This window comes from Phaseolus vulgaris, chromosome 7, assembly GCF_051622355.1.
Source record: "Phaseolus vulgaris cultivar YP4 chromosome 7, ASM5162235v1, whole genome shotgun sequence".
Taxonomy (NCBI): Eukaryota; Viridiplantae; Streptophyta; class Magnoliopsida; order Fabales; family Fabaceae; genus Phaseolus; species Phaseolus vulgaris.
The window spans coordinates 8,729,883-8,750,128 of NC_143504.1; the positions used below are offsets into that span (position 1 = coordinate 8,729,883).

The 20,246-nt window shown below is 32.7% G+C and overlaps 1 protein-coding gene across 3 annotated transcripts; it reads right to left on the reverse strand.

Moving 5' to 3' along the window:
* Positions 1-1,532: 1,532 nt before the first annotated feature.
* On the reverse strand, positions 1,533-19,957 carry LOC137830390 (protein GIGANTEA). Of its 3 annotated transcripts, none has more exons than XM_068637697.1 (15): positions 19,619-19,957; positions 18,785-18,926; positions 15,951-16,022; positions 15,721-15,775; positions 15,462-15,604; positions 14,801-15,075; positions 13,721-13,776; positions 9,962-10,202; positions 9,723-9,873; positions 8,588-8,797; positions 6,868-8,475; positions 5,770-5,838; positions 5,238-5,456; positions 2,348-2,440; positions 1,533-2,142 (listed from the first exon to the last, which is right to left on the reverse strand). In XM_068637697.1, exons 2-15 carry the CDS (start codon positions 18,890-18,892, stop codon positions 1,843-1,845), a joined length of 3,600 nt encoding a protein of 1,199 aa, XP_068493798.1. In that variant the 5' UTR covers positions 18,893-18,926; positions 19,619-19,957; the 3' UTR covers positions 1,533-1,842. The 3 variants fall into 3 exon arrangements, with proteins under 3 accessions (XP_068493798.1, XP_068493797.1, XP_068493799.1); XM_068637696.1 differs by having other exon boundaries at positions 18,785-19,007; positions 19,619-19,899; XM_068637698.1 differs by having other exon boundaries at positions 18,785-18,968; positions 19,619-19,818.
* Positions 19,958-20,246: the final 289 nt, after the last annotated feature.

Here is a 20,246-nt window from a genome sequence, read left to right on the forward strand (position 1 = left end):
CATTTTGCTTTTGGGCAATTCTCCCTAGGCCATGTAAATTTGAATATGCACCAATTTTTTCAATAAAATGAAGGAAATATTCCTTTTAAATGATAAAAATTATCTTAAATGAAAAGAGTACAGATAAAAAAAATACTTTTAGAATATTTTTTCTAAAATATATTTATGGATTTAGATTTTCAGAATATATTTTTAAATTTTAAAAATTCTTTTGTTTAATATATTTTCATTTTTTTTTTCTGAAATATAGTTTTTGCTTTTTGAATTTGTATATTTAGAATGAGATTTTAATTTTCGGATTCTAGATTTTTAAATTCAAAGTAAAAGTTAAATTTAAAAAATTTAAGAGATGATAAGACTCCGGTTCAAATTAGTACACTGCAGAAATAATTTGCCTTTGTTTTTATTCTGGGTGATCCAAAATTAAACTAAAATCAATATCCTAATGAATTGATAAATGTTGTATTTTCATTTTTTGGTTAAAAAATACAACTATTTCCAAATTTTAACAGCTTACAGTTATCATATCACCTCACTTCAAATCTTGTGTTATTTTATGCTATATTTTCCTATTACATACTTATACTATACAGTATACCTACCTATATTTGTAGAGATTTTATGTCATGTGATTCCCCATGCCTTATGGGATAGTTTCTAAAGTTACTCCACTTTTTATTTTCTTGTTTTCTATGCTTGATTATAGTGAAATTCTTATTTTTTCTTCCTTTAAAAACATTATTATACAACAAATAATTTTTTTTCTTGATAATGCATATTTAATTTCTTTTAATATTTCATGTAATTTTAAAATCAACGAGTAAAATAATTTACCATTCCCATATTTTTAAGATTTTTAAATTAATAATTTACTATTCCCATATTTTTGAGATTTTTAAATTAATAATTTACTATTCCCATATTTTTGAGATTTTTAAATTAATTTTTATAGGAGTCTTTCATATTGTTTTGTTATCATAAAAATGACTGTGATTTATATTAATTTTACCAATGTTTTAGTATGTTTTATATATTCACTTTTACAAAAAATAAGCAACCACCTTCAACGTCTTATTTTTTTGCCTGTACCTAAATTTTTTCCTAGCTAAATTAATGAGATTGATAATTAATCAATAGTATGTCTAATTGAAGTAATGCCATTGCCAAATAATCATTAGTATGTCTAACAAAATCAGTAATGTCTTCTTATATATGTTTAACTCTTACATAAAAAAATTAAAAAATGTGATAGTACTAGATGAAGCAAAATTAAGTTTTTAAATAGAAATTAAAATAATTAATGATATTTAACTATATATGACACAAAGATTGGTTGTAGCTACAATAAAGTGAAAATCCAAAACCACTTAATCAGACCTATTTCAAATATACTCAATGAAATATGTTCAATTGGAAAATAGTAAAAATACAAAAATCTTCCGCCCGCTAGAACAGACACTACTCCAAACAATTGAAACTGGCTTTCATTACAAGCTAAATCAATATAAACATAACACAAAATGAGACGATGATGAAGAAAAAGGACCTGGTTACAGCCTCGTCTATCGTTACTGTACAAGTCTGTTCTATTGAGACCAGAGTCACGACCAAGTTGTAGGTGAAAACTTAGTTTAACTACAATACATGCATGATACAAAATGAGCTTTCTATAAACATACTAGAATTGTGACTGTGACTCTTTTAACAGGACTAGCATAATGATGTTGCTTATTTTTGTAAACACGTTAGTTCCATAAGCATCAATAATGTGTGTTTTTTTCTACAAGTCTAGTAAAAAAATGTCACAGACTATGATGGATGGTTGCAGAGTTTGATTCCATTTCACATGGAAATATTACAGCCTAACTCTTTGGCAGCGGTATCAAGAAAGTTAATAGGCAGTCTGGTTGAAAGTCGGCTGTGAGCTTCCCAAGTCAAGCATTTTTCTATGTCAGCTTGCCAGTCAATGGCATCCGAATTGAAGTATTGATAAGAAGGGTTGTGGGTGCCATTTATTCTCCGAGGTTTAAGATTATATCTGATTGAACCAGTATGCAAAATGTCACGAAGAACTGATATACTCAGAGCTCGGACATGGGCGCTTGGATGAGAAAGACATCTGATTGTAGCTGAGAGACGACACTGCATGCGATTTATTCACAGCTCAAACATATCAGTAATTATGACTAAAAAAAAGCACAAGAGTTATTTTAGTTTTGCACTTGATCGCCCTTTCCCAAATATGCATATGTCTTGGAATCTAAAATTATATTTGCCAAGTTTAAGCTGCATATTGCATTCACTAGCTTTGCTAAAAATTAAGTTCCAATAAGGATAATTTGTTCACCTTTAAAAGGTTTGAAAGGCCATCTGCCACAGCCAATCCAGATTCTCCAAACTCGAGCACTGGCTGAACCGCTCTGGCTGTCGCTTCCAATAACTGGCCATTGTAATTATTGAAACATAAATATCAGTAAAGCTCAAGTATAAATAAAAAATATATGAAACAGCAAATCCTCCCTTCACAGTGCCACTAGTAGCTGCTCGAAAATTCATGTTTGTTAGCACAAGGAAATAAAAATCATGATGAATTATTAGAAAGCTGGTTCGTAAGATTGAGAAACCACACATGCTTTCTCAGCATGTGTGGTTAATCATATCTTCTGAGTCCACTAACGTACACATTTTGAAAACCTAAGATGAAGACTGTGCTAGTTGTTAGTTGTATAGATATGGAGGACCTTGGGGCACTGTATTTACAGGGAAACCAAGTTCCTTGTAAGAGGATAAAGCAAAATGTAGTGGTATGTAGACTCGGGGTATTGTGCTATTGGATAAAACTAGTAAACTTGTGTGGGTGTCACCTATTTTTCATGAACAGATGGAACACTATAAAGAAGATTGTCCCTTTGTCAGAAACTTCACCACTGACTCCTTAATGCAAAGAGTAAATCCTAATACTAAGAAAAGTTGTTGTTAGAGGATAGATTACATTTGTAGCAAGCTGCACATTATCGAATCTTATATCTACTTAGAGGGGACTGTTAAGACAAAACAATGCTTTAAAAACAAGACCTGTTAATGAAATTGAAGATACCTAGTTAAATTTCACCGGCTAAAGTTGAGCTGTGGTCAAATTAACAATAGTTATTAATTTTAGTATTACAAATTAAACAATAAATTAACGTAAAAAAAATCATGGTAGGTAAATTTTTAAATAAGGATACAGAACCATTATACAGGTCCAACAAGATAAAAAATCAATAGCAAAAGGTTAATAATACAACATACCTGGACCTTATATGAAGACCTTTACTTATCTCAATCTTCATTGATTTTAGACGGATTTGACTGTTTTTCACAAATATTTAGCTCTTCTGATTTTTGGTTTTTCTGAAACCAGTGACTTGACTAATTAACTAGTTTTTCCCATGCTCCGTTCCAAATTTCTACTCCAAGGATATAACAATGTTTTAATTTTATGTGCAGTAATGGCATGTTGTTCCACTATATAGTAGTTTTCAATCTATTCTATCTCTATTTATTTCCATGACTGCTTAAATTAAATACTACTATAAAGTTAAAGCTAGGGTGGACCATCATTAGCTGCGGTCCAACGTGCACCGCATTCAACACCTATGATGTATGTTCTTATGATGGACCTTCTCCATCAAATAATTCCTCATACTCCTCCAATCTCCTCCAAATAATTCCTCATTCTCCGTATGTTGAAATGGAACAAAGAGATTGGGGAGGGAAGAGGAAGATTCTGATAGAGGGTTGTTGGACAAAGAGATTCGGGAAGGAAGAGGAATATTCTAATAAAGAGGGTCTATTTTAAAAACATACAACCTAAATGAATCTTACGGATGATGAAATGAGCCTAATATCTTTCCATTTGGTGGTGGTTGCAAACAACAAAGATAACAAGGGAGGTGGCATAACCATGGTGCATTAAGAATGGTGATAACAATGACAACAAGAGTGAGGGTGGTGAGAGAAGGAGTGTGGAAAAAGAATTATCCTATCCCTCATTTCTAACTTAACTGTTTCAAGATAAAAAAATACATTGCACCACAAGTTAGAATGTGAAATACGACAAGACATTGCATCCTATTAGCACACTAAACAATAGAAGACAAGATACAATTATCCTATTTCATCCTAGACACCGAACACACCCTTAGAGTTTTGAATTAATAGGCTACAAAAAGGATTTAGTAGTTTCATAATTGAGTATACATCAATAGTTAAGTGTACAAAAGGTCACAAATCACAAGAACTTTTTTAATTCTATAAGAGTGCAAACCTCACTTCACAAGATAGTTTTGTAGGATTGAATTAGGCCTAAATTTGCTTTTTAAGATTATATCAAAGCCTATCCTAACAAACCTTGTTAGGCCTATTGTTGGACCACCTATTAATATTTAGTCTCACACTTGAGATTTTCAGTTTTAAATGTATTGATGCGTGTTGGAAATTTCACGTCAACTAGAAATATAATCAAATTATAATATATAATTGAGAACAAATCTCACCTTACAGAAAATTTTGTAAAATTGAGTTAAACCTAAATCCACTTTCTAAGAGACAACATGAAGAAGTGACATTAGCTCATCACTTTGATATGTCAAATGTGTGCAAATTAAAGAACTATGGAAAATATTTTTGAGAAAAAATTGTGTTATTGAAGGGTAAAAATGATAGAGCACCAATTGATAACCTAATTAAATATAACACTAAACGTAGAAATTACAAACAAGACAATAGCAGCACATTTGTTGTCAAAGAGACAAAAGTCTCCTACAAAGAGTACTGTTTGTCCACAAACAGCAAATAACAAAACATTGCCTAATTACACACCCAGCCATTTTTATTTTTGCTCCAAACACATTACTTCCATCAGTTATTTTTGTAAGTAACTACCATCAATGAAGTTTAAGATTGAACTAACTGCTAATACAAGATAAGTTATTTTCTATCACATGCTCGTAATGATAACTACCTCATATCCATCAATGGATCCTTTCCTGGCCCACTTAAAATTTTTAGGGTAAATACAATGGCGAATAATTAAATGACAATAAATACTATAATGCAAGTAAATTTTAAAATAGAAACACTAATATGGAAGTGAGAAATGAGTCAGTTTTCCGGTTTTAAGAGTGAGAATTGAGTAAATTCAGTAGATTGAGAGCTAAAATATGTATAGAGAAGCTAATGTTGAAACACACTACCTCCAGCTGTGGTAAAGTGCAAGCTTCTCCATCAACCAGCATCCCATCTGTGGCTCGCAGTAGTAAATCCGATGAACTTGCCACAATTACCAATGATTCTGCACTTTCATCATTCCTCATAAGTTCTACAATCAATTTTACAATCCGCTGATTGATTCTCCACATCTTCTGACCTAAATCATCATCCTTGGCAATCCAGGGCTGCAATTCCCTCTCCGCCTGACAAGTAAACAAGCTCAGGAAAGTGACTAAACAAGTAAAATGCAGGAAAGAATAATAATAATAATTTATAAAAGAAATGTATAACAAATAAACATTGGATAACGAGATTTCAGTATCAGCTATAGAACTTTCTAGGCAGTAAATGTAAAAGCCAATTCCCATGATAATTCCTAAAATTTGGAAATCTGCTTAAAAAATGACATTATTTTGGATAAAAAATAGTAATTGTTCTTGATTAAACAGAATAGGAGTCTAAGTCAGCAGCCAAAGTCATTTATTAAATCCTTCTTGATCAGACGAAATTTTGGACCTGAAGAACGACGGCAGTAGCTGCTTTTGTTGGTGAGGCTGATACAACATTGCATAAGGCATCAACAACCTGCATAACATCAAATCCAAATTTGTCAATTATGAACCTTTTCCGGTAGAAATAGGGATACAAAAGAGATATTTGGATCCACACAATTACATTGCACACATTTATAACTGTATCTTATTATGTAACTCAGTAGGGGCAACTCTGTCAACCTTTACCAATTTGTAATATTTAACCAAAAAACTAAAATGTGAATTCTTTGATACCTCTCACCAGTGGGCACATATTATTATAGTTTCATTTGAAATTCAGAAGTTACATTCAATATATCTCGTTTTAGTAGTAGATTGTCTTGGCATGATGCTTCATCCAGTTTAATGTAGCATTTTTTACTTGATCCACTAATCTGCCTTTGATGAGAACAACTATTTAGTTTTTTTCAAAATAAATATTTTTCAATGCTAATCTTAAGGGAAGTTGCTTTATCGGCTTTCTAAAATATCATATCAGAATTTTCTTCAAATGTATCTGTTACAGAATTTTGCTAGTCTTTCCCATGTTCTTGTGTGTACACAGGATACACCTATTTATCCTCTGATAGGTTCGGCATAGTATACTACAAGACAAGAAATAAGTAAGGTTGTTGTGGCAGCTGTGTCTGAAATATATTAAATAGTCCAGGGACAGTTGTGGGAGGGGAACTTTTTGGGGAGAGAAAAGTTTAGAAGGATTGCGGAGAGTGAGGTTCTCACAAACAACCTCAGTGTGTGTGTACCTTTGTAGTCTATTCTTCTCTCGGATTCTATTCCTACTACATTGGTAGGAATTGCATTGGAGTGGTGCAATAAAGATTGGCAAGGCCGAGTCTTTAATCACAATTTCTAATATTCAGTTCTATCATCCTCAAACAGCACTCTGGCCTTTCGGAACCTAACTTCTATGATTAACAAGAACTAGGCGGTTCCATCAAAGAATTTTTCTTTTCAAATTCCACCATAGGTTAAAAACACACAATTCAACCATTGTAAGAAAAAAGAATATTCAATAAGAAAAGATGACAAAGTTCTTGCAATATAACATTTGCACTTGTACCTGTCTCCATCCCTGTTGGGCAGAAGTGCTTTCTGCACAAGGTTGAGTCTCAGGAGAAGCAATCAACTTGTGCCATAGAAGCGAAACTACAGAGAAACATAATTCTTGTTTCTCTGCCAGCATGGATCTTAGAAAAATTTGTGCATTGCAATTCAATCCTATATGCCTGTCCATTGTGAGAAAGTTGGCTAGATCAGAAGCATCCAATGGAAAACCAGAGACACCTTTACCCAAGGTACAACCTGCTGCTTCATTTGAACAAGGGGTTTTCTTAGAAGTATGGACAGGTTTTGACGGGAATGAATCTGCTGAAGGTATAATAGATGTCTGCCCAGGGTCAAAGCAGTTACTTTCACACTGATTCTGCCTTTTATTACCACAATAAATACGGGAATCCCTCCAAATAGGTGCATGAATTAAGGTTGCTTCTAAAGGCTCTGCCTTGTTCACTATAGATGCAACAGCTTTGCTGTGAATGTCTATGAGATTATACAATGATGATGCCCTGGAGTGAATTTCATTGTCCCACTTGCAACGAATTAAAACAGACAAAGCATGCATGCAAGCTTTGGACCTCCTAAACAGTTCAGAAACATGAGCAGCAACCATAGCTGCTGCAACAATCTCATTTGAGCTGTAACTCCAAGGAGTGCCGACAGAAGATGGCTTCAATGAAAATAGTGCCTCTAAAATTGCTAAAATTCTGTGAGTATGACGTACTGCAGAATCTAACCCATTTCGCAAGTCATGGGAAGATCCATTTTGTCTAATATGGGAAGATCCATTTTGTCTAATATGGGAAGATCCATTCTGTCTATGGGAAGATCCATTCAGTTTAGCAGGCTTGGCTATAACTTGAGCATTGTTGGAAACTAAATTATTACTCCCTCGTGAAATCAAGGGGAACAACTGAAGCTCACAGGCAAGAGCACAAACAGCAGCCAGAACATAAGAATCAAATGCTGCTACAGGACCTTGCTTCTTCATTTTCCTATTTTTTGATTCTTTCTGGTTTTCAGATGTTTGTAAGTCCTCAATAATTTCCTCAGCTGGATAGTTATCTTCACCTCTTGGCCTCTTGCTTCCACTGAATTGAGCTTCATGACTAACACAGACAGTTAAAACAACAAAAAGTAGGCGTGAAGCAAGCTCTACAGATGCACATGATTCTAAGAAGAGGGAATGAACCATAGTACGAAGTTCTGCCACAGCAAGGTTTTTAGAGGCAGAGCCAATGATAGACAGGTATTTAGACTTTCTGCTTTGTTCTCTAGTGGACTCAGGTGGAAATGTCCTTTGAAGAATAGCTTCCACTGTAGCAGCAAATATTTTCATAAGACATGCCTCTGATGGGCTTCCACGAGGAAGATATTCCAGGACCTTAAGTAGGGGTATGTACAAATTCCATGACAGTATGGGAGGTTGTAGTGGGGTTGCAACTATAATTTCTGGAAGATCAACAGCCGAGGAACTTGTAGGAATCAGGCCATAAGCAGCTTCCCAGATGGTGCAAATTCTCCATTCAACCTCTGGACCATGAGCACAAAGCATTGATGCAATGCCTTGGGCAGTAGCTTCAATGGAGGCTTCAGCCGCAGGAACTTCTATCTGATCAACAACAAAGGTTTTAGATTGCAAGTGTACAGAAAGAACCTACATGCATAACTGAACAAAAGAAGAATAACATTAAAATATGTTAACTGATAAAGATGAACAAAACCTGCTTTTTATAGGAAGAAATATAACCACCCAAAGGTTCATGTTGAACTTCAACTCCATCAACGTGTCTAAGAGGAGGAAAAAGTAATGCAGGCTGTGAAAGTATACGGAAAAGCAGAGCAGCTGCAGCATCAGCAGCTATGCCAGCTCTCATGGACATTGCAGTCCCTATTGCACGCAAGAAATGCAAATGCATCCAATTTCTAGGAAGCTTCATTAACATAAGAAAAGAAAAACACATCAGTCAATTGGTTTTAAATCTGATTTCTTCAGATGAAAATATCAAAATGCAAAATAAGTAATCCGACTACAATGCACATATAGCATTGATACTGGATGTTGGAGTATTATGCTACACACTATAACTTTGTCTATGATATTCCTCTCATCGTTATTCCTAAGTCTCTACATGAAGCTCTTTCTAATCAGAATGGCAGCACACTAAGAATGATGAAATGAGAAAATTAGAATCTAATCAAAACATAGATAAATGTTCCTCGTCTCCATGGAAAGTCCATTGTTGGAGTCATTGGATTTACATTGTCAAAGTTGGTCCAAATGGAAGTATTGATAGACTGAATGCTCAATTGGTAGCTAAAGGCTACACCCAAGTGTTTAGCCTAGACTATTTCTCTTTCTACGGTTAAAATAGTGTTTGTTCATCTCTTTTCTTTGGCAGCCATGCAAACTAGTTGTTTTATTTTATCAATTAGACATTAAGAATGTCTTCCTTCTGCATTTAAATTATCTATATAAAGTTAAAAACTGCATATAAATCTTATAATAATTAAATAAAAGAACAAAATACTTAGTTATCTGTTTTCAATATAAGTCTTTCCATAATACTCCATAAGGTTATAAATATATGTTAAACCAAATATTACTTTTAGGGGGAATTACACTCACTTCCCGAGTTTTTCTTAAAGAACACTCACTCACACTCTAGTTTTTAAATCGACACTCACTTTCCTCAGTGTTTTAATAAAGTAACACATACTTCCTTTATTTTATTTAATCTTAGAAACTCAAGCTATTTAATTGTAATAAAGCAATACTAATAAACCATAATAGTAAAATGACCGTTTCCATTAATGTCAGCATTGCAGTTATTCTCTGTCTATCAGGATTATGCTTACCCTTATGCCAGATGCATAATCTTCAGCAGCTCGAAGAAGCTCCACAAGCTGCACAGCGGCATCAAGTGCATCTGGGGCCCACGATGGAGGTGCTTCTAAGAGTCCAAGAAGAAGTCTTTGTGTAGCACTTGGAGTAGCAATTGCATAATATCTGCAAAGATTAGGTGTATATATATTTTCTCAAGCGGATGAACTTATGAAAAACTAAAAAACAAGAAAGTATTGAAGTTCAAAATAACCTATGAAATAAACGAGCATATGGTTCCAAAGCTGGTAATCCAGCAACTAGATGCTCATCAAGAGCAGTTGTTGGAGGAGGAAGCAAAAGTGCAGGAACAGCAGCTGCTGTTAAAGTAGCAGTCTCATTGCGAGCAACTTCATCATCACAAACACTTAATATTACACCAGCACCATTGGCAACAGCCCATCTTGGAGTTGAAGGTACAAGTTGAGGATGCTTCCCAGAACCACGAGAAGAAGCTAAAAGATAAAAGAAAAAAGTCATCTCCTTGTCATATTAAAAACATAAACATTAGTGTGACAATATGATAAGTGATAATCTTTTTTAATAAAACTCATTGACAAATTTTTATATAGTTGTTCAATTAAAACGAACAAAATTAATTTCTAGTCTCCTACCAATGCATCAAGGATATCAATCACACCAGAAAACTTGTGTTAATAATATCATTAACTGCAATCAATAAGTGCAAAAAAACACAAAAATATACCAAGATCACAAATAAAAATAAGAACACAAAAAGTTAACTTCGATATATAATAACTAAGCTTCATGATTTGTATTCTATTATTAAATGTCCTCATTAGTGTTCTACTATTATATGGCTAACAGGATGCAATAGCTTTGGCATTTGTAAAACTCTTTTAACACTAAGCATTTCAATCTCAGTTGGCCATTCTATAATTTCAACACTTAAATAGAATAGCCGAGTGACCAAAAAGAAAAACACTAATAGTGTGTTTGGATAGGGAAATTTAAGAGGGTAAATAATTTAAAATGCTTTACGAAAATATGTTGTTAGGTTAAGAAATTTCAAAAGAAATCAAAATTCTATAATTTTGAGTAATTGGATTACTCAAAATAAGAAAATTACAAATTCCACCTTAAAAGTAAGAATTTGAAATTCTTCATATTTTCAAATTCACGTCTCTTACCTTTGTATTTTCTCTTTAGCTCGATTTTGGTTAGGGCATTGTTGGCTTGGCTAAGACCAAAACATTGTTAGGAAGACTACTTTGCAGTTTTTTTTTTTTATCAGCAATAGACTACTTTGCAGTTGATGTCAACTAGGGCTTTCATATTGAAGTTGATTAGAGTTATTTTTGTATTTACATTAATTTTTGTTGCTACTATTCTTTCTCCCTCAAAATTCTCTCGGCCAATTCAGGAAAACTATTTATGACAGTTGTGAACTGCATTTTTTTTTATTGATGCTTGTCGTGACTATTTTTTATTTTTTTGTCGATGCAATGACTACTTTTTCATCATTGCCACCACCAATGTTATTATTTGTCAATAGTTTGTTATGATTTTTTTTCTAATGTTGACTGGGAAACTTTTGATACACATTAACTTAATTGCATTTTGCCAATGTGACGAAGACAAAAAAAAAATCCGACCAATGTCATAAAAATAACCTCAATCAATGCAGCCAAAATAATTGTGGTCGGCAATAATGGTAAACAATAACAATCTTAGCTCACGTCCTGAGAAAGAAAGCTTTGTCAATGCCATTAAAATACCTTGATGAACATTGATCGAAAAATACATCAATCAACATCAACTAAAAAATAGTCAATATTGATATTTTAAAATTATTAACAATTGTTTGATATTTAAATAATTACATGCATTTAGCGGTAATTGAAATACTTTTACCAAATGAGAAAATTAAAATTCAATAAATTTGATTTGTCTTATCCAAAGAAAACATTTGAAATGAGATCAATTCAAGTTCAATGTATTTAAATTTCTAAGAAATTGTAAAATCCCCTATCCAAACACAAGGAAATTGAGTTTTCCTTTTTCAAATGAAATTTCCCAAAGAAGTTTCCACTAATGTTGTTACCACAACTTGTATTTAGTAATTTGTACATTTTCAATCTTAAATGTCGAAGTGCCTTATACCATCTCTTTCCTGCATAGAACTTTCTCTCCCTTCCCTCATTTTTGGATGCCTCACAAAGGGTATGTTTCTTTTAGAAACATGGGGTGCATGGCAAGATTATCAAAATCCAGATAATTTAGGCATTGCTCATAGTGGTTGCAAGTTTTTGGTTTTTAACTTGCAATTTTCAAAACAAAAAACATTCAGTAAAAGTATAGTTGAAATATTTTTTAACTCAATTTCAAACCCTTCTACATTCAGTAAAAGTTCAGTAAAAGTATTATTGTTATCTTTGTTGATGACCTTATTGTGGTCATGGCATCATTGCCACCACCTATACCACTATCACCATCATTGTTACTTTCACTATTTGTGCAACATCATTGTCGTTATTAGCACTACCACCGTATATACAAACATACCTTGAAACTATTTTTAGCATTATACAAAAACCTTTAAACTAATTTATTTTGTAAATTAGAAGAAGAAAAACTATTTTTTAAAACTAGATATCATACTAAACTACAAGCTAAATTTTAAAAACTATTACATGTTTTTTAATGTTTTCACTACTTATTAATTTGTAAATTTTTCTTAATAGAAACTAAATACAATTCTAGAAATGCTGCCATTATATGTATTACTGTCATTGTCAAAATTGCTTGTGTGACTTTTTTAATTTTCAATAAAATTCATATGCTAGGCATCACTGTGAACCATGACTTCCCAGCTAGACTGGCAGCCCAAGGTCCAACAATCAAATGTCATTACATGGAAAGATGTATTAAAGAGGGAAAAAAACACATAAAAAACATTGGAGAACCAAACTAAGCTCACGTAAACAACAACCCTCCCAAAGAAAAAAGCTATACAAATAAAGTCTTGGAGTTGATACCTATTACGAAAAAAAAAATATAAACTAATGATAGAAAGTAAAATATCATACCAATTAAAGTCTAATCTATTTTCAGTCTCAATGTTGGCAAGATTGTCAGCACTGCGATTGCCTTCACAGTATATATGAGGGCTTGTGTGACTTATATTTACCATTTTTATTATTTTTTTATATATTTTTATGTTTAATATTTATTTTGTCAATTTATATTTTCTTTCAATGTTTTCATTTTTTAAATCATTTTTATGTTTCAATATTTTCTTTTTATATTCGGAGAGTTTTAGGTGGGACAAGGTAAGTTGCAGTAATCGACTCAATTCCAATTAGCAAAAATTTATAATAAAAAACTAAACCAAAAAAACTGAATCTGAAAACTAAACTGGGTTTTAACTTTTGAAATTTTCAAAACTTAAAACTGAAAATCACGCCAAATGGACCCCTGTAAAGTCACAAACCAGAGTACATTACGATTGATATGCAACATAAAAATTATCTTGAAGTCTTAAAAATGGAAAAAGAATGCTTAACTTATTTTAAGATAGAATACGAGTAACTATCTAAATCAGTTTTAAGCAATTTAATTACATTAATTGACTAAACTTAATTGCCTAATAATTTCTTCATGTCATATTTGGATTAACTGATAAAAAATGGTAGTTATGGAAGAGAGGGTTAGAAATAAGCCGGGAAAAATGAACATGAAGATTGAAGGGAAAAGGGAAAAGGCAAATGTGCATATAGTTAACCAGCATATAATGCAATCATAAACTCAATCTTTGGTTAAAAGTATTTGAAGTAGATTTTATGTGCTACAAAAAACTAAAAATAAACATACAACTTAACCAAACTCTACTGTCTAAAGAAAAGTCTCCTTTTTTATATATAATTTTGTTCACAAATTATTATGGTGGATAAATATCATTTTAAAAAACAAAGAACAGCATTCTGTATTAAATTACCAAAATTTATCATACCAGTTGATGGAGGTTTGAGTTCTCCTGCAGCATATTTACCCATAACACCACTGCACCTGTTAACATACAGCAAAATCATGGACTTAAAGCAAAGATCTCAATACTCAAAGCATAACAAATAATTCAATACATTATACTATGGGAGAGTCAAATCATGTATGCTGTTTGATTTTACCAAGATAAAGGAAGAGAGACTATATAACCATACATAATTTACACTGCTGAGAAAATAAATGAAATTATGTGCCCCTGAACTTAGTTATGCTATATTCCAATACAGGAAAGTCCTAATGAACATGAGTCAAATGCCTTTCCATTTCACTGTTATGAAAGATGATTTTCAGCTCAATCCATATATTTCAATTAACAATCAGGAAAAGCTGCCAATAAGCTTATATCTCAATTGGCACCCATTTCATCCTTTATGGTGGTATGTAATTGTTGAGAGATGAGAGACACAAATGAAATCCATGTATTTAAACTACAGATTTGAACAGAATTATGTTGACTAAAGCATAACTTATGGGTCACTAGCTCAATTGGTGAGTCAATGGTTGATTCGCATATTTAGCTTGTGTATTGGTAGAGCTATGGTATCTGTCTGAGTTGGGAATCATTATTAGACTCAAGGTATGTCTGGCCTAGCTTATGGTTAGATTAACTTCTTACAAGTGACAGTTGGGTCAAACAGTGCCGATAAAAGTTCTTACAAAAAAAAGTAACTTTATATAAAAATTACAGATTACTAGCTTTTTGAAAAGCTACGGCAAGGAGCTTTTTCAACTTGTGCGAAGCTTGCTTTGGAAGCTAACTTTATATATTGTTATTGTTACATTTTACCCATACTAAAAACATGTAACTCCCTTTTTCCTCATTTCTTTAATCGTAGTTGTTCAAGTCATTTGGTTCTTGAAATTGTGAACCATGAGGTATGGTTGAGTTTGAGGTCAAACCTTAAACTGAATCATGACACCCTTAGGACATGCGAGCAAAAAGTTAAAGCATACATGCAGACATAGTTAACCACATCTGGCCAAATAAATTGATAGAGCTAAACTATTTGTTACTAAGAATACTCACCACCGGAAATAGTCACTTCTAATGCCTACTGGTGAAGCCAACAATATATCAGTAATCCAGGGAGACAATGGCCTTATAGGTTTCTTCTCCTGATTTGTCAAAGAATTATGCACAGATTTCCCATCAATAGGTTCACTAGTTGTGGCATGACTGCCACTACTGCTTCTTTCTGTTTCACCATATTGTCTTTCTATTTTGTAAATAGGGCGATTATAATGAGTTAAAATACGCAAAATTTCACCACATGCCAGAGCCCATTGTTCTGAGTATTCATTCTGCAAAATAATACACAAAACGAAAATAATAGAGAACCACTTTGCAGAAACTGAAGTCAGATAGTTGCTACATTAAATCAATTTAGAAGATGAAAGACACAAAGCAAGAGACTTCTTTTCTTTCAAAGGGATTAGCTAAATACCTGATTTATTTATTTCTTACTGATTCTCCTACAAATTTTACTTAAATAGATTTGCACATATTTGAATAACTGACTTACTTGCTGTTTTATTTCATTAATAGAAAGATTAGAATAGTTGTAATCAAGTCATGTATTAGGCAAAGATTTATCATAATGTTAAAAGATTCTTATTAAATGGGATTCTATGAGAGGCATTCAGTCAAATTTGATACTATGCTATGAAACAAGGGATTATACTTGTACCTCAACTTTTGGGCAGACTGAAGATATGAAAGAAGCAAATGGAGGACTAGCCTTATCATAGACTAGTGTCCCATCAATAATACATGAAATAATTGGAAGCACAACGGCATGTCCATGCTCTGGATGATGAAGGACAAATGTGGCTGGATGTAATGTAAAATATAAAGTTATTTAGCATAAGATAGAAATAAATTCGTGGTAACAACATAAATGTTGAGTCAACCATAAGTCAAACTAACGTGAGAAAAAGCATAAATACCCAGAACATCATCAAAGAGAAGAATCTCCTTGGACGGATAACGGTTACGAATCAACTGACAAAATAATATAGAACAGAGTGAGTGGCATTTGATAAAAATCATTGGCTTTCTCATGTAAAATAATAATAATTATAGTAATAATAACAATAATACAAAAAAATAATTTATATAGATTTTTTCTGTTCCAGTTCACAAGGTTCATCAGTAAATATGGGTGCATTTATCATACCTCAGCAATATCGTCAGTAAATTGTTCTGATGTAAACTGAATGAAGTATTCAACATATGCAGCAATTTGATCCTAGGAAAAGCAGAAGTAATAAGACAAAAACCAACAAAATGGAAAATAAGCTGTCAATATAGCAGAACTACATAAGATGTATAAATGTTTGCAATCCACATATTTGATTGAGAAACAACTACTTCAGCATTACAATTTACTAAAAGCCTGCTGATTTTTCACTATTACAATACCACTGAAGAGTTTCCAATTTATTACATGTATTATGAAACATAGACTTTAATCAAGAGATAATATATACAAAGACGGCATTTAATATGGTTATTTAGCCAACTTGTGTAAAACTACGTAGGAAAAAGATTACAAAACAACGGATTATATCATCTCCTCCAAGGTAATTTTTCATCAATAGAAGATATATCATCAGACCTCAAAGAAATTTAAACACACATACACAGAAGTTGCACATCAAGTGAAAAAGTCTCCAGCCTATCTAAAGTCAAATGAAGAGACCCTTCAGAAATAATTAGTTAAGATAGCAAAAAAGATCATTTAAGTGATGCAACTGGAAAAAATATCCTTAAAAGATTGACAATGTGGTCTGAACATAAGCATTCTGCATTCCACTGCAGAATCTTGTCTCCATTAGCCATTATTACTCATTAGTCCCACCAAAACCTTTGAAATGACATACAAGAAAGTTATCTAAATTCTTAGGATATTCAACAGTTCCCAAAAATACCAGAGAATCACAAATATCTAACAGCTAGACTGTCAAATTTAAATAGCTGCTAGTCTCATCGTGGTTCCATATGTATGCTGATTCATGCAAAGAGTACAGTACAAAGATGCATCCCCCCATATCATTCCAGTCATGAACCAATTATCTCTCGACAACTCATTGCATTCCCAACACACACAAGTGCCCTTTGCGTTTGGATAATGCATGGGCCCACTAACATTGTACTGAAATTCAATTTCTACATTAGGAGAATGGGAGCAGCAAGGATCCAGTTGGTTGTGAGGACTCCAACAATATCATGTCATGAACTAACTATTCCAAAAGCCAAAGTTCTTCAGTAAAGTCACGTGAATGGATTTTATATTACATAGTTAACAATTCCATTATCAGTCCGTTGAAACACCTTCACTTTTAATCTTTTGGAGAGGCCAATCACTAACTATTTTGTTGCTACATGAATTTGTGGATATGGAAAGTTTCATCCTAGAGGTTGTCGATAAGCATACTTGGATAAACACCAAAGAGTTAAGCAGGCCTTTTTGTTAATCTACAGGGAGTCAAAACGCACCAAAAGCATGATTCAAACCTTGTTAATCTGCTTCCTTTTCATTGTCATAGCCCATGTCTCAATAATTCAAATAATTACAAGGATTTTTATCATCACAAAGTTCTCTGGTAGGAATTTTTTTCTGGATTGCATTAGGTTGAATTAACTTATGGGAGGTTCATAATTGGATATTTCCTTCTTTTTACAACGTGCCTTTAAAAGTTAGGATCTAATGACTCAAGAATTGACAAGACACATAACAAGTTTTGTAAACACATGTATTAGTTCAAACAATTACACATATTATACACTATAATTTTCAGAAATACCTTCACTCAAATTTTTCAACAAAATTTCAGAAAAAAATGCAGAGATAAACAGAAAGAAATTTGGATAATACTCCGGAAAATTTCATTTGATTGAATACACCCAACGCCATACATTCTTCAAATTCAATCAATCTAACGATATAAAACAAAAAAAAGGATTATTATTTTCTGCAACATGAAGTAACCAAATAAGTAGCTAAAAAAGGATCCAAGTGCAATCTAATGTTTGATATAGGCATATATGTAAAGAAAAATAATTATGGATAAGTCTAATGCTTCACAAATTAATGTTTTTCCATATTATTTTAGAAAAATGTCATAAAATGGGAATTATAGAACTTCTCTCCACAAGGACGTTGCAACAGTCAACAGTGCCACCTACTGAGCTTATCAAACTTCAAAATATATTAACACCAATGTTTCTGCAGTGCAGTCATAAGACATAGGGAAAATAAACTACTTTCTCATCCTAATTATTTATGATAATATTTTACCTCTCTTACTGCACCCATACATAGATAAATTAATTTTAAATTTGACTTGACATGATATTCACAATTTTATTTTCAGATATTTGAAAATATCATAATTTTTGTTTTAAATTCTAATGAAAAAATCCTACTTCTCTCGACAAAATAACAAACCATACACTCTCACAAGGATATTCCAACAGTAAACAGTGCCGCATAAAACAACTCTAACAGCTAAGGAATGTTGAACATCAGCGCACTCATTGGTCACAGGATCAGAGTAAACCAAAATGATCAAGTGAGAGGGAAGATCCTAAGCAAATTAATTCACTTTACAAAAATATTACCAGATGGCGCCTCTTTGCCGAGGAAAATATCCCATGTTTTATAGTGGAAAATAAAATGCTACTATTATTTTTACCGGAAGATTAGCCATGTCTACTTCAGAAGAAAAAGATGAAGGTAAAGCCCTCAATTAATATGCAATTACTTGGACTAAATATCATATAGTAAGTAGAGATATAGAAAATTCATTTCTTAACTTCTGAAGTCCAAAAAGCTTTATTCTAAACGTTGAACCATTAAACAAAATATTATAATTATTATCATTATTCCTATTATAATTCATAAAAGAGAGCAACTGACATTCAATGACTTAAGTTATAGTTTATTTTGAGAGAAGAACATTACAGAAGAAAGGGCTTGGGGAGGGGGAATCAAGAGTGAAATGGCACCTTTCTTTGTTGACCATCTGGCGGGGGAGGCCAGAACAATGAGGAGAACTGAAGACGATCAATCCACTTTTCACTGGGAGCAGCCATTGAAGAAGAAGAAGAAGACATCTATCTACTTTCCAGGTATTGTTTCCTTCTACCTCTGACAATGAAAAGCAATTATCCAAATTCCAGCCAAAACATGCTACCAATCAAGAATTAAAATATCGTAATTCACCATTCCCTGTTCACCAACATCCACCAAAACAATTTTCACAAAAAGCTTTACTTTTGACAGAGAGCAAGCAAATAGGAAGACAGCCAGATTCATCTCGAGAAAATAGTAGTTACTTAGCACAACAACTAGTTGCCCTCTACAGCTAGAACCAGTATACTTTTCAAAATTACTAGTGATTTCTAAGTTTCTTTTCACTCTAAAACCACTATAAAACATCAAAATTATTTCCTAAGTAATGAAAATCAGAAACACGCATAAATCTGAAACAAAATCCTGCCAAACTGAGCAAAATAAATTTTAAAAAAATAAATTAAACAAAAATAGTAGTGAGAAAAAGACTTTTTCCAATAAATATTGAATTTACCTCCAGGCCACAGAGGTCTGCTGAGATTCAAAAGCTAGTACAAATTAAAAAAAATAAAAAATATAAAAAATATAAAAAATAAAAAAGTAACCCCCTTAAATATCTAACCCAGATTCACCACACAAAATTTTCCTAAAAAAGGTAAGATAGCGAGCCGATGAAATCGACTCCAGAAATTAACACAAACACCATGTTCAAACCCGGAAGCCATGCAAATCTTTACATCAATAAAAAAAACAGCAAAAAAATGTACCTGGGTCCTATTGTGTGCGGAATCAATTGTTTCAGGAAGCAAACATGGCGATTCCGAAGGTGAAACGATGGAGGTGAAAAAATGGGAAATTGTGGTGTTTTATGGAATGAAAATATTTAAGAGGTGGTGGTTGAAGGAGGAAGGCAGAGTGAGAGAAAGAGAGAGAGAGAGAGAGAGAGAAAGGCTAAACAAACACAACTGGGAGAGAGAAAGAAGAAGAAGATCTTTAGGAGCTCTGAGAAGCCTAGATTGATTGCATACGTGGCAATGATATTTTCCTCTCACCTCACACCCCGTGTCACGTCATCTTACTCTGCACATTCATCTTCATGCATTCACATCCATGCTCACCCATCATCATTACACATACATATTCACCCTGCCCTTATTTGTAATTTCACCTATTACTTTAGCTTAAATTTCTTTGCATCTTCCCTAGTTCTATTAAATAAGTCCTTGTAGATAAAGCATTTCAAAAAAAAGTCTTTATAATTTCAAGAAAATGTAATTAAATTTCTGCAGGTTAATATTGTTATAATCTGTTCATTTGTAAATTAACAAGGTGGTGAAGGATGGGATCAGCACTAAAATTACTAAAATAAATTATTTAATAGAAATGAAAATTATA

What these genes read in the sequence shown, in the direction of transcription:
- LOC137830390 (XM_068637697.1), bottom strand. Translation starts at nt 18,892, where the DNA reads ATGTCTTCTTCTTCTTCTTCAATGGCTGCTCCCAGTGAAAAGTGGATT. An exon ending in TTACTGACGATATTGCTGAG is followed by an intron (nt 15,776 to 15,950) that starts GTATGATAAATG and finishes TTATTTTGTCAG; the next exon opens with TTGATTCGTAACCGTTATCC. An exon ending in TTTCTTCCTATAAAAAGCAG is followed by an intron (nt 8,476 to 8,587) that starts GTTTTGTTCATC and finishes GTTGTTGATCAG; the next exon opens with ATAGAAGTTCCTGCGGCTGA.